This window comes from Lichenostomus cassidix, chromosome 2 (assembly GCF_008360975.1).
Source record: "Lichenostomus cassidix isolate B80296 chromosome 2, HeHo_3.0, whole genome shotgun sequence".
NCBI classification, from domain to species: Eukaryota; Metazoa; Chordata; class Aves; order Passeriformes; family Meliphagidae; genus Lichenostomus; species Lichenostomus cassidix.
In genome coordinates, this window is record NC_139482.1 from 28,715,172 (window position 1) to 28,730,785 (window position 15,614).

Sequence of the window (15,614 nt, forward strand, 5' to 3'; positions counted from 1 at the left end):
AGTCACAATCTTGGGGCTTGATTTTGTCCATCTGTTAAATGGTATAGTCTTAGCTATACCACATGGCTAGACTGGGAGAAGACTTAACAGTCTGCAGACAGATATAAAACAACAAAGATAAAGCAAACTCTCAAGTTACAGTTCAAAAGCCTTTATCCAAATCTGTTTTCAGCAACAAAATTGTGCTTCAACTTTGATATAAAGTCAAAGCATCTTACCGCATGTGATTGATCCCAGGAGCTTTCATATGAGTTTTTGGGTAATTGGAGTATTTGGAAGATGAGACACTGTCTGCATTGATGAGTCCTGACCCACTACCCCACAAAGTGGTGCTAAAATGCAGGACATTTGTTGTTGCTCTGTGTGGCTTGAATACGAGCTAGCTGAAATCTGGAAGAAGAGTGTCTGCATTTCTGTGGGGTTCAGCATGCAAGGAAATTCCTTCAAGACCATGGTAGGAAGCTCACTGTGCCTAGACTTCATAGCTTCAACTGCTGTCAGTGTGGGATCTCTGCACTGCAGTGCACACACCAATGGTGTACCAACAAACAGTTCTTTAAAGCCACCAGAGGTCTTCAAGAAATCTGAGAAATTACCAAATAGCACCTTACAGCCATTTTCAAAGTCTGAGCTGCTTTTAAAGCATGGGAGAGATTCAATTTTGTTAGTTGTCTTTTTGTTCTGTAATATAAAGTTACATCATTTGGTCCTTTGTTTCAAGGTTCATTCTCTAAACAAAAAAAAATCTCCTAGCACTGCAAATCTGTTTGGACATTTCTCTCTCTTCAACCTGTGCTCTAAATCTCAGCAGATTCAGTTAAAACTAGGAAAATGGAAAAATACTATCTTTGTCAATTGGACAAACTGGCTGCTTCCCCACAGCAAGTAATACAGTCCAATTCCTGTGCCACTAAAAGAGTAACACACCTTGCACAATGCCTTGGGCTAGGAACACACTGTTGGTGCATTTCAAGTAATGTAAGTAAAACACTTCCATTTGTTTTGCAAAATGTCAGCTCAAATTTGGTTGATCCGTTTTCAGATGCAATTGTAACTGTTTTATGAATGACAGCAATAAACAATTCTGCAAACCTGAAAAGGAATTTTTTGGTTAACAAAGTACTTGGAAGACATTTTCTCTCCCTTTTACTAGCAAAACAAGTCACATTCTATTTGTCCATTATTAAAAAGTGTTATTTGGAAATTAAAGATACTTATTTTCAACTTTCCATTCTAATTTTTCACTTTGAAATGTAGTTATATTTCACTTAAGAGGGAGGAGAAAATAGCCAAGAGTAAAAAGCTTTAGTCTGAATGATTGTAATTTTTTTCTGTTCTGATAATCCCTGCCAACACCCAAAAAACCTTTCCCATCTAGACATAAAATCAAAAATATCAAATATTCACAATGGTTGTCTTTCTTTTCTTATCCCCTTCCTGTTCTCAGCACTTTTGTACAACAAAGGCATTTGAAAAAGCACTGAGAAAAAAAATGTAAAGCGCCTTAACTGCTGGAATTAATAAAATGCTCTGAAGTCTTTTAAGAAATTAATTACCCATTGCTTGGATATTTTAAACTAAAATGGTCATGACAACAATTAATGTACAAGAAAGATCAAACTTAGAGTGGAAACGATTTGGAAAATAGACAGAGATTTCTTGATCGCTTTTAACTTTTATGATGCCCTACTGTTCCACATAGCAGAGTTTCAGTGAATGCTCACAAGCATTTCCTAGGATATACAAATTTCTTGCTCCCTCTTTTTTCACTCATGTCCTTCTATCACACTACCCAGTCCAAATAATCTCTGAATTTTTGGGAGGATACTTTGGGGTTTTTCTACTGAAAGCTTTATTGAATAAAGGCATGATTAATGTAAGTATGCATCCCTGCCTTGTATTTATTCCCTTTCATCCAAGTCAACAAGCTTCAACAAAATAACCCTTTACATTTGCTCTCAATCTGGAAAAATGGTTGAACAGACTCTTGTTGGTTTTGGCTGTAGACATCATTAGCTGCTAGTTAAATTTTTCCTGCTAAAGGAAAGAGTTTCCCAAATGGATCAAGGTAGATCAAGATTAAAAGCCTTAATTTGAAAACAGCTTTGTGTTGTCTCCGTATGAAGTTCCAAAATACACAAAAAAAGACAGAGGTGCTTAGGCAAAAATCACTTTCAGAATCCTGTGAAATCACTGTAGAGAGACCAGAATTATTTAAAAAGGATTATTTATTAAACATATTTCTTTACAAAGTACAATCAATAGTTTGCATTAAATTTTGGGGTTTGGTATTTGCCTGTATGTACACAAAAGCTTATAACAGAAAATGTGTCTTGATTTTACACATGGGACACAATATAGAGTTACCTATATTTTGATTTCTACCAACATAAGCAGTTGATAATAACTTTCAGTTTATCTGTTGTTTTTTTTAAAACAAAACATGAAGCAACAACATTTTTGCAGAGTGTCAGTATTTATCAATGTACTCAATTATGACAAAGTAGAAATGAATAATCCTTGGAAAGTTTCCACTGAGCATGAGTGGAACATGACATTTTTGGCAGGTTACTGGACTATCCTTATGATTGTAAAAATCACTTTTTGCAGTTATAAGATAGGAAGAATTGAGGAGCTAGGTAAATTTAATAATACCCTATTAGCAGCAGTTGATAGTAAATGCAACATAAGATTTGTTTTGTCTGTCATACAAGGATGTGTCCTAGCAGACACTATTGTATTGTTCTCTACTTGAACAAAAGTATCTGCATGTATTGTATGTCTTTGGAAAAACAAAACAAAGATAAAGAGACAAAAAGCCATTTACTGTCATGAGTGACTATTGCCATCAGCTAATATGAATGCATTGCTAAAAATTAGTGAAGACAGGAAAATGCTGTAAGGTAAATATATACAGAGTTAAAATACATTTCTTATCCACTAGATAGTGATTTTGTGGCACTGTGGTTTTCAGAATATAACGTCTTTTGAGAGCAATGTAATTTTCAGTGCAAGCTAAAGCAAAAATACCTGCCCGCTGTCATAAACATGACATAAACAAATCTGGAATGTTCAAAGTTTGTCTTCCACTTCTCCACTCTTGAGGCACCTTTAAGACATGGCACTTACTGTAAACCATCTAAAAATCAAGGAAAGCAGACACAATAAGCTTGAATTTTCCACAACAACTTTAAAAATCACTGCCAGAGTCACTTGCATAAGTAAACGATGCCTGTGTAAGGCTTGCCAGCAAAGCATCTTTCCTGAGAACGGCGCTGGGGCACTCTGTGTGTATCATAAGTGTGCGTGCTCGGAGCTGTGGTCGCTGTCGTGGCTGTCATCGTTGGCTAGTGAGTCCCCCGTGTGCTGGAGCCCCGCGGCGCCGATGCCGGAGAGCTCGGAGGGGAGCAGAGTGCCCTTTTTCACATTCACCAGTTCCTTCTCCCGGGCCGCTGCCCCTTGCTGGCCCCCTTTTACACGCTTCCACTTCATCCGTCTGTTCTGGAACCAAACTTTTACCTTCAGAGAAGAAAGACAAAACGAGAAAACAAAGATGGGGTCATTGAAGGTAATACTGAACTTTCCCGCTGTAGCGCAGCGCTTGGGAATTGTTTCTTATTTTTCTAATGTGCCTTTCTGTCTGGATGGTAAAGAGCTTAGCAGGCTTTCCCTGAAGATCAGGCAGTTCAGGTTTGGATAGGATGTGAACACTGGGGATAATGACTGCAAGGGAGGAAAAGGGGTTACTCTAAGAAGACAGCTGGGCTATCTGCTGCAGACAGCTCCATAGGAACATCTCAGAGCTCTTCAGAAAACATAAAAAAGTTTGCATACCTCGGAAAACATATTAATGTCATTTTTCAGGGAGAGAAACAAAGGCAAATTGTTTCCCATCAAGGGACCGTGCAGAAGAACATATATTTTGAGTAACAGAGAACCTTTCATAGGAGGGTAGTTAATCTGGAATGAGCTTGTCTGTAAAGTTCCCATTGCTTTCTGCTTTGTTTCTGTAAAGTGGTGATGAGTTTCAGGTGCAGGACTTTAAAGATGGGTTTTTTTTTAAACTTGCTGAAATATCTGAAAGAGCATTTCTTACCATCAAAACTTAAGACTTCCCTGTCTATTTCACAAATGTATTCCAATTATTCTAGTCAACTAATCCTTTATTCTGCCACATGTAGCCACAGACTCTGGTCAAAGTTTTCAGACAAATAAACATGTCCAAAGTCAGAAGGCAAGGCATTTATAAATTTGAGTCAAAATTAGCAAATAATTTCAGATAAGAATGAAAAAGAAATTAATAACATGGAAGATTAAAAATGTATCTGTGTTTAAGCCACATTAAACCCCAAGATTTTACTCCAGCTGAAACTCATTTCCCCTCCTCCCCTTCTCTGTATGGAAATATATGAGGGAGAAGTAAACCTAAATTATTTGCACTGCAAACCACAATGTTTTTCAATAGCCAAAAGAAAAGTAAAAAAAAAAAAGATGTGCATAGCAGCTGTCAAATACATTAGACCAGATAAAAGGCTGATTTCAGATCAGCCTAAAGTACTGTCACTGAAAACACTATGAATAGAATATTGTTCTGTTTGATTCATTTAATGTTGCTGAAAAATCTTGTGCGTGTGTGTGTAGCCCTTCAGATGAAGGTTCCGCAGAAAAATAAACAATGCCTGCAACATTTCACTTGGAAAAAAAGCAAGAAAGCTTGCAATGTTAGTATATCCTCTGCTGTGTTTAGCAGAATGTGTTTCAGAGTTTTAAAAGAATCAGCAAGCAACAGGCACAGCAGGACATATTGTACAACATGAGTAATAGAGCCACAAAAATGCTGTTTTGCTGAATCTGTCTTACACATCCAGGAAACATCACAGTGTTTAACCTTTACTATCACTTTGAATTTTACATTAAAATTTTACTACAATTGAACTGATAGATAACGTCACTATCTTTGTGTATGTATACAGGAAGGATGAGAGTTTGTTTTTTTTAATACTTTATCTTCCTGTTAAAGCCAAAGTAAGCTGTTAAAGCAAATCACTCGGGAACAGAGTAAAATGTTTCCAGGTTAGTTAAGAGCCTTGAAGCACAGCACATCCTTTCCTCTAGTCAACTCATCAGAGCCAAAAAATCTAGCTTGCAAAGTGAAATGAGGGTAAAAGGGAAGGTATTTATTACTGGCTGCTGTGGTGTTGGAATCATACTCAGGACTGGTATCAGAACTGTCCTTGGAAACAATGTCTTCAAAAGGGTACAGCATTGGCAGCTTTCTGGGAGATGTGATAATGCTGATCTCTTTAGTTTTTTGGCATTTTTTTAAACAGTGAAGTTTCCCTTGCAAAAGGCACTGCTCTGCTTGTGCCAGATAGTGCAGTAGATGCAACTGCAGTCATAATCTAAACGTCAAAAATAATATACTTTGGATTGGACCCATTACCACAGGGTATTATCACACTTCTTATGAAATAAGGGCCAAGAGAATTTTCTTTGGAAAAAAGAAATTACAGGATTGAAGTACTTGTTAAAAGGTCCAAGCAATTCTCTGGATGTTTTTATGTCCTTGAACATTCACAGAATAATTCACAGCACTGAAAGCCTAAAATGAAATAATAATAATATATACAAAACGTGGTTTCAAGAAAAATTACAATGATATATTTGAAGTAAAAGTTTTGGTGCACAGCCTAGATGCAACCTCCTTTAACTTACTGGCACAGGAGACATCAAGGCAAACAGCCTTCTGGATGCGGCCAGCTCATTTGTGGATACTTGAGAAACTGAAGCTAATACTCCTATAGCCTATCAGAAACTGCCCTAGATGGGACAGGAGTGAGCAGCATGATTACAGCCTGGCTTCTGATACAGGTGCTCACTTCTGCTTTCTCACAGACAAAGCTAATTCTTAGATCTGCTGAGCTGACATTTTTGACTTTTTCTACTGTGATTTAATAAATTATTTGGGTTTTCTTTTATAACAATACATTTTGATTCTGATTGTTGTAAGTCAGGCCACTTCACAGCAGCAGAGTTGAGAGGAGTCTGTCGCCTTGAGAATTAAACCCAAGAGACTGACACCAACTTCCAGGCAATCAATAGCTGAATCCAGGCTGGGGAGTACTTCTTCACTTAGATCACCAGCACTCTGGTCAGCTCATAAGATTGTGCCTTAGAGTGCCTCCACCAGAGATTAGGAGAGGTCAGCATCTGCATATTAGTTGATATGAATCAATTAAGGAATGATGAATGCCCTTTTCAGGAATAAGCACAAGATACATTTACATATTGCTCAGTGGATCCAGTATGCAATGCTACATCTGCACATGACCCACTGTATGGGAAACATGGAATTTGGGGGAGGTTGGGCTGGAAGGAGTCCAGCCACCTTTGTATGCACTCTCTTAAGTGTACAAGGAAGACAGTAACCCTGACAATCTCATGGGAGGAAATATACTACTGACTGTCACATAGTCTTCCCATAAAGAGAAAATGGTAACAATGCTAGAAAAGAAAAAAAAAAAAGGGCTTTTTTGTTCCTGACTTTAAATAAACTGCATCTGCTTTACTTAGAGAATATAAAATGAGCAATTACATTATGTAGTATGTCAAAGATTATTTTCGGAAGTTAGAAATCATTTATAGTGAAGTTTATAATTGAAAATATTGTGAGTTTATTTTGATGTCATTTGCTGTGTTAATGTACAGCAGGGCTCTTATATGAGGGAATAGGTATTTAATATATGTATTTCTTTATGTCCACCATTATATAGTACTGAAGTCCACTTTTGACCTGATCCAAAGTATATTAATGTCAATATGATTTTTTTCATACAGCTCAATAGACTCTAAATGAAGACTTTAATGCTCATGTGCTAATAATATGAGACAGGTACTTCACTTGTTATTTCCTCTAGAGATCAAATTTAGATCTTGGAATTCTGAACTTCCTTTGGAGCTGAAGAGTCAGTTGTAGAGGGTATAATCGTTACTGATATGTGATCCATCAATATTTTAGTAATGGAAAGGAAGTGAAGCAAACTTTGTGTGAAGTAATTCAGAGTGTCAGCTTATCTTGGTTCACAGAAGAACATGTTTTTTAAACACACAACTCATTTAAATCTTACAGGTCTTGCATAAAACATGAACCAAAACAAAACACCCTGAGAAACAAAAAGGAGAGAGGACAAAGAAAGAGGGGAAGGGGAAGGGGAAGGGGAAGGGGAAGGGGAAGGGGAAGGGGAAGGGGAAGGGGAAGGGGAAGGGGAAGGATAGAAAGATCAAGAGTGACAGAGAGTGACTAAATGACTGAAAGAAAAATAAAGAAAAATTAAAAATAAAAGAGAGAAAAAATCCTTGCTGAAGTGAACTTGAAAAATTCTTGAAATTTCTCTCAGTGAAAGAACTAGTGGTGCCATTTGCAACTTTTGCAAAATATTATGTCCTTTTAAAGTAGTTTAAAGATCTACTGTGACAGACTTAATAAGATTTACAAACCTTTCAATGCTATTTTTCAAGTCCAAGTTAGCTCCAACAGGATCTGAGAGTGATCACCACCTCCCAGAATCAAGTCCGGATTGCCTACTGTTTATTAAAATGCACTCCCTCTTCTCCACCCTTTGACTAGCACAACTTGACCGTATGGAGCAAGCATATGTATGCACAGAAAACAAAGGAAGTGGCGGGAAATGAGCTTTATTAAAGATGATGGTAGCATTAACAGCTGTTTCTAAATCAGCGCTTACGAGCCAGTCTATTGAGCACATCTGCTTACTGGCACGAAAGCCCTGTTTCTTTTCCCTTAGTCAACAAGTTGTTTAGCATCTGCATCTCCACATCTGATGATTAGACTCTTACTTGAGATAGGAGTAAATTATTCCACATCGCATTTCTCCTGATGTACAAGATAAATGTGTTTGCTGTGACCAATTTACTTTAAGGTCTACTCTGCAGGAATCATAGCAGGGGAGTCAAAACAAGGAGGTTGACACTGTTAGTGTCTACATTGCCAAAATAATTATTACATACTTATCATATATAAGTCCTTCGTCTTAAGGGCCACATGATGTGCTGTGTTGCATGTGTATCTTTAATACAACTTCCTCATGTGGATGTCAACACATCCTTTTGATTAAAAATGTGAATATTTCCTAACTTCGGATTTAATGTTCCTTCTTCAGCAGAGCCCTTCAGTCATATTAACTTTCAGAATAACTGACTGAAAAATTTATGACTGAATTCAAACTACCTTAGTTCCACTGTCTGCTCTCTTTCTTCTTTCAAGAAAAAATACTTTCTTTTTATTAAAGCCCTTTTCTGAAAATGAAAGATTCTTTCCTAAAATGAGGTTTTCTATTCCAGGTTTTAGTGGCATGAGTCCCAAACAAGATTAAAATTTGAGGCCTGATATCTCAAGAGCCTTAAAAATTAGAAATAAGAACGCTTTGCAAGTTGAAACTGTTATTTTGCTTTAAGGGATCCATATTTCTAAGAGCCTTTGAAGTCAGTATCCTAAGTGCCATGTTATAATACACCTAAATTATACATCATGAAGACCAAAGCATCAAGGCTTTAAAGCATTGTACCCCTGGTCAGTCGCTGTCCATTTTCTTTAGCTTTATTATTTTTAAATCTTCCAATTTACTTTCCCTTTGTAGAGACAAACATACAAATAACAAGAAATAACCGCAAGTTTTCAAAATTAGAAAAGAAAAAGAGGTTCACTTCTCAGCTTTCTCTGGCTCTGAAAACATTCCTGTTATTTTTAGATAGTACACTTATGCTGCCAAGTTTTAAGGAAAGTCAAACTCCTGAACTTTACAGAAATCCCTGGTGTTATACAGATGAAGCTTACCTTTTTTTCATGTATAGATATAGCATTTTCATGATAGTTTATTCAGAAACTTTAAAAAGTAAATAGAAATGTACAACCAGAAAGTTTCTTTCCTACTAATAAATATAAGTGTTCTTAGAATATGACTTGAAGGAATTCCATTTTCTATTCCAAAAAATTCTCATAAAAATCTCAAATATATTTTAGAGATTAAAACCAGTTTAAATAAATCTAAGTATTAAATGTCCTCTTAGTTATTACAAAATATGTTCAAAATCCATCACTTGGAGAAAATTGACTTCTCTTTGGAAATGAATGAGTGGTACCAGAACCTTCTGATTAAAATTACTTAAGTCACCTGCTCACTGATTTAAAATGATCTCCTCTGTGTTACGTTACAGGACTTTGCACTGAATATGTACAAGTACTTTGCAGCAGCTGTTGAGAAAAAGGGGAGGTTTTGGCAGGTGCACAAAGGACAGCTGGAGCTTTTGGCACCCAGGAAGGTGTAGGAGTGAGTTCTGGTTTATCATTACATAAAAGTCAGTTGAGATTTTGGTACTGCTTAGGTGATACATTCTCCTTTCTACCTCCCACGTTTAGACAGGGATGGAAGAGACATTATATTTCAGAAGACAGCAGTTATAGCAGTACTTCATTCCAGTTTCAGAAATCTTTGGGAGCACTCAGTTTACCTCCCTCTGTTCCATCCAAAGAATTGTCGCCTTCTCCACCAATGATCTTCAAAATTCATTTCATGATCAGACAGCTGATCCTTCTGAATCAAAACCTCACCAAAGTAGATTTTGCAGTTAACATATCTTAAGCAGAAAGAGGCACACTATTTCAGGTTCCTTCCTCCTACTGACTTGTTTTGCATAATCTAAGGAAATATATTTTTTTAATTACTCTTTCCTTTTTTTGGTTAAAGGCCAAGAAAGGCAATCTGTGTGGCTGCTGCTAAAACTCCCTCTACCTTATTCTCCTGTAATAGATCTTTTGAGAGCCTACTTTCATCCATTTCTTTACATATGTATAGTACCTAAAGGGGGCTAACAAGGACAGAGAGGGACTTTTGATAGGGCATATAGTGAAAGGACAAGGGGTAATGGTCTTAAGATGAAGGAGGGTAGGTTTAGATTAGATATTAGGAAGAAATTCTCTACTGTGAGGGTGAGGTTGCCCAGAGAGGTTGTGAACTCTCCATCCCTCTAAGTGTTCAAGACCAGAATGCATGAGGATCTGAGCAACTTGGTCTAGTGAAATGTTTCCTGCCCATGGCATGGCAGCTGGAACTAGATGATCTTTAATGTCTTTTAATCCAAACAATTCCATGATTCTATGATTGTGTGATTCCAAATCTACCAAATAAACAAATGGTGGGAAACTAATTTTTGGGGAATATGACCTTTAGCTAAACTTCGCTCTTTTTTGTGTAGGCATTTACCTCCATGGATTACTCACATGTAGAGTATTTTACTTCATAATAGAAAAATTCTAATATGCATTACTCTGCATTTTGCACAGATCAACTAAATGTGAAAGTTAAAAGAAGGTAGACTGGCTTTTGGATGAGTATGTTGATGCTTCTTTCTGCTACTACTTTACTACAAGGAAAGGTAAATCCCTTGAGAAGTAGAAACCTCAAGGGAAGAGATTCTGCATTTTTCAATGACCTCCATAAAAAAATACCTCCTTTATTCTACATGTTCATTTTTCAGCTTCCCAAAATTATTTGTTGTCCACTAATTTCTTCTGTTTCTTAAAGCGACTACAAGTGGCAAATTTTAAAAGCTCCTCTCTCCCTAAACAGGAGGCAGAAGCAGCCACATCTTTCTCAAACTGAGTCTAAGAAATGGCAAGGGGAGGTAATGGCAGAACCTCACACAATTTGTGAGAGCAGCTGTATGAGCTGCTAATATTTCTTCTGTCTGTATCACATATGGTTCTTGGCACAGGCAGAGGTTTCTCCCCACCCAGAACCTCACAGAGTTTCTCTGCAGGTGTAGGGTCCATTCACAACTAACAGCTTGAGGCACTTGGATCTTTGCATATGAATTGCTTGTTTGAATTCAATCAATATTGCAAATTAAATATGCTGATTGAATTTTTGCCATGTGATTTTTTTAAAAGAAGTATTGTAAAAATCAAAAGCATGCACAAGTTATAGTTAAGTTTTCTAGGTGCTTTCTTTCCTGAGGAAGACCAGAGGTAGCACAGTAACTCTTTCTGCTGGCATTTATATTGCTCAAGACAAATATTAAAATTTTATTTGATTAAGAGTGTTACTTAAAATAAACAAAGAATTTAAAGGATTTCAAGCCACACAGGCTCATTATTATAGTGTCTATAGAGAGGGATTAACACATGGAAGTGTGGAATGAGCAGCTGCCTTTCAGAGAAGATGTGACAGCATGACAAATCAAACAGATATGATCAAGCCCATCCTATCAATCCAGTTTGATTTTGTTTTAAAGTATACAGGGGAATAATTTCACCACCTAAACTCAGAAAACTAGCTTCCTAAAGTAGAAAACCAGTGATGCCATGTGCTGCATGAAGAGACATTTACACTTCCAGTGGTTGTGCAGAACAAACACATGATGGAGGAATATTGAACTCCCTGTTTTCTTGCCTGGGTGACTAAGTGAAGCTACTCTTACCTTACCAGTGAAGTCTAAAAAATGCAGTGAGTAGCCTCCCTGGAACTCTGTAATGCTGAGAAGGATTTTAATGAAGTCACTTGTGATGAAGCATTGAGGTAATCAGGTCTGGAGAAAATTTTTCTAATGGTGAATTTCATTTAGTATTTGCATGGTCTTAACAATGCAGTGCTACCGTGTGGGTTATGGTACTATATCAAAGTATAATTTCAATAATAGTGCTGCTTGCTTCCATTTCTGATAGAAAAAGGCATCACAAAACTTCTTTCTTTGTGACTCATTCCATGTTGGTACCACATGCAGGGAAGTCAAACACTTGATACAAAAGCATTCTTCACTTGGACAAAACTGTGTCCTTTGCCTATGCAAAATAAATGGCTTTAGGCCTTTTATAAATGATTGGTAACTTCTAGGTAGATACTGGAAATTAAAGTTGAGAAGAAATAAACCTTCTCATTACCATCAGCAGAATTTAATCTGACTAGGTGGGATTTTCCGTTTATGTTGGCAAACAGAAACATTACATCTTTGGTCTGTTTATTCCGGTAACCTTAGCTAGCCTGAAGAACTGCAACATTACTCTTTTGATTAGCTCCATGCAAAAAGATCCTGCGAGATGGAAAGATCTCCTACTCTTTCTATATTTGGCAGGATCAACTCCATAAAAATGTCCATTTTGCCACGCCTCTGATACCCCACTGCAGCTGCTTCCTCCCCTCATCCCACAGTGAGATATTAAAAAGTCTGCATGGAACCTTCTCCAAGTTTATGTGGAGGAACAAAAAAGCCAAGAATGCGCTTGTCAAGGTTACAAATATCTAGGGAGCTCAGATAGTTTTTAGTCTAACTAGCTCTTCAGAATATACTAGAGGCCTGCCAGCTGAAAATTATTAACTGCTGGCTGAGCTGGGATTGTGAGTGCACTCTATAGGAGAGCGAGCAGGAATTATATGTACCTATATTTCTGGAATTCTTACAATACCATAATAGAGCCATCCTACCACCAGATGTGCTTATAATGCTCTCAAAGTGCACTCTTAATATCTAGGCAATTGAGGCACTTATTTAATTTCATCCTCCTGTCTTGTAATTCAGGTTTCCTTTTTAGGGAGTGATAGGATTACTTCCTTCTCCTTAGCCATATGTTGTTAGGGTTTTTTCATTATTATTTTTGTGAAATAGCCTTCCATGAGTCATTTATGTTTGAACTGATCTCGTAAGTTATTTCAAAAGTCAAATGGAGTCTTACTTTGATGACTGCAGAAAACTTTAATACCCTTATATAGCTTTTTAAATATGGTCAGACATATGTTTTTTTCTACAGCTTGTTTAAATGCCAGAAAGGTAATTATGAAGTGTTAGTTGGTCAGTGCCTCTTTTAATCTGCGGCGTATGGCAGAAATTATCACTATAGTCAAGAGGAAGATAGATTTCTCAAAATAATAGGCTCCGTGATTTATCTCACATTTTGGGAAATAACTGAAAGTTGTAGAGCTTTAGGATGACCCAGCCATACTTTCCCCAGATCATTTGGTTGTACTTCTGTCTCTGAATAATGCACTTGTCATTTTTTAAAAAAATCCTAGTGAAAAAATAATACTAAATAAATAATTCCATTAGGGGTTAAGTCTGCTCTCAAACATATTTTTGAGCAGATACATTAGTTTACCCAATACCCACTCCTACTTTTCTGTCATTTTACTCATTTACATTGTCATTTACATCTCAAGCAAGTTTCAATTCTCTGTATGCAAATTCAATGTTTCATCAGAGAGCAAGAAATATCCCAACACCAAGAGGCCTACAGCAAGTGATGAGATCAAGGCTATCACTTGTGTATTCACTTATTTCAAAACAAAGGAACTACTACTGCTTTCAAACAAAGGACCTATCAACTATTGCATTTTCTGCAATGCAGCTTTGGGGAAAATACTAAAGAAAAATAGTTCCATAAACCACAATTTTCTAAAATTGCTACCTCACTGGAAAGGGTGGGGGGAGGGATAATTCCATCAATATATTTGAGATCCTTTTTTTGCACGTGTTTAAGGTAGGTATCAAATATGATCTCCTCTGTTGGGACAGCTAGTTTAAAAAAAAGTAAGAACACTAGTAAGTATGTAAATAAGTGCTGTTATCTCACTCAAGAATAATGATTCATTTTGGTAATGGTGAAAAGACAGGTCCTGAAGGAGAGTTCCCTCTGTTAACTGGAGAGAAAAGAGATCTTAGTGTCACACCGTGCTCACCCTGAAGTACATTTTTAACTCACTGGAGGAATACTGATGTAAAACAAGTATGCAAGAGCCAAGTCTTTTGATTTATGGCATTCAGCTTTTGAAGTCTGCCATATACTATGGAAACCCACACCCAGATCCACACTATTTACACCATTTTTTTCTATCAAAGCAATATATTTGATTTAAGAGGCATTTCTAGTTTACATTACTTGGCTTAGTATGATTCACAAACCTAAAAATATGTCCAGAATTTCCTCTCAATTTTTTTTTTTATTAACAATACAGTTTTTATGCTTTCGTTGTTGGGGTTTTTTTTCTCCTTTTCTCAGACCATTTTACTGTGGCAAGATACAGAACTGGGTTCTATCAAACTAAAAATCTTAATGCTTTCCTTTTCTAAAGTGGTGTTAAACAGAAAGGCAGGAAGGAAGGAAGGAAGAAAGGGAGTTATCTCTAGGAGCTCAGTTGTCACTCTGTGATAATCTGGGGAAGCAGAGAAGGATTAGATAACATAATTTAATATACTAATGACAATTCTATAGAAATTATCACAATAATCAGCAGAATGCTTAAAACTGGTGTTTTGTGACAGCTGGAAAACAGCAAGTACTCCATGGCTTAAATCAATTCACTACATTTATGTAGCTGGGCGCTTTTTCTCCTCCAGAGACAATATTCAATATTTATCTGGCCCTTTTCAGTATGCTACATGCTTTTAGATTAACTATGTCCTTCAGGATAGTGAACTGTCTCTTCATTTACTTGTACTACTCAACCTGATCTTAGAAGAAAAGAATATACAATTTATTAGGGAGAACAATTGAATTCTAGGCCAAATTCACCATTATTAAATATAGGGATATATTCAGCTGACTGATTCCTGTCAAATTGTCCAGCAGATATTTTTTTTAATTTATTTATCATTGTTCAGTTTCATGCTAACTCTACTTTTGTCACCAAGACAAGAATTCATTCCTCCTTTCCTTAGCGGTGAAAATCAGGTGTGGCTCAAGAACAGGCAGTGGAAATGAAAAAAGGCAAAATTTTATCCACTGTTTGACACAAAATGGTGTGCTTCAAAAATGTAACAACTGTATTTAACTGAATATTACCCCAGTGGAACCTGGAAATGTGGTCAAATTGAACAAGAAATTGCTGTGTTTTTCTTGACAAGCTCGAAGAGACAGCCATTTCAGCCATTTGACACCTAGAAGCTTTCAAACAAAAAAACTGTTGCACTTGCTTTTGTGAGTAAACATGTGATCTTCTTTTTAGAAAAGGCTGGATTTTTGCTGATATGTCTACTTATGGAATCGTTAATGAAACTCAAGAAAATTGTAGATCCTCTTGTACGTGGATTTCACAAATCATTATGCTATTTTAATGCCTTTTCTTGACTGTATTGACTTGTCTTACTGATTGCATCTAAAGCAATCTCTCAATCTCATATTGATTCCTGAAAAAAGAATGACTGTCTATCAGTGGGCAAAAAGCTTTTCATTTCAATAATAAAACTGTAGGAACTATTTAATCAGATTTTGTGTAATTGAGGCCAGTGTTCTAAACTTCTTTACTAAAATGCATTTTCAAAATGTGTACATTGATATAATTAGTATTTGAAATGTGACTTCACTACCTATTTAGTGTGTAGAGATGAGATCCTGAAACACTTTAGTACATTTGTAACATGGATGTTTCCATTAGCAATCAATGTGACAACATGCATGATGAAACTTAAGCACATGCAGAAGTGTTTCCCGGACCAGGGTTTGGTGAGCAGGAAACCAATAACAGTGATAAGAAATTCCATCATCTCCTCTGCTTTCACAGAGCAGAGTTAGATAAAGGGGTTTAAAATGCCTGTATCCCAGTTTTGCT

The 15,614-nt window shown here is 36.6% G+C and overlaps 1 protein-coding gene across 1 annotated transcript in view; it reads right to left on the bottom strand.

The window, feature by feature from the left end:
- Positions 1–2,210: 2,210 nt before the first annotated feature.
- MEOX2 (mesenchyme homeobox 2) overlaps positions 2,211–15,614 on the bottom strand; it is a 52,751-nt gene continuing 39,347 nt past the window's right edge. Inside the window, exon 3 of the mRNA XM_085050837.1 lies at positions 2,211–3,519. Within this exon, the coding sequence (XP_084906963.1) occupies positions 3,295–3,519 (225 nt within the window). The 3' untranslated portion in view covers positions 2,211–3,294. The remainder of the gene's footprint in view (positions 3,520–15,614) is intronic.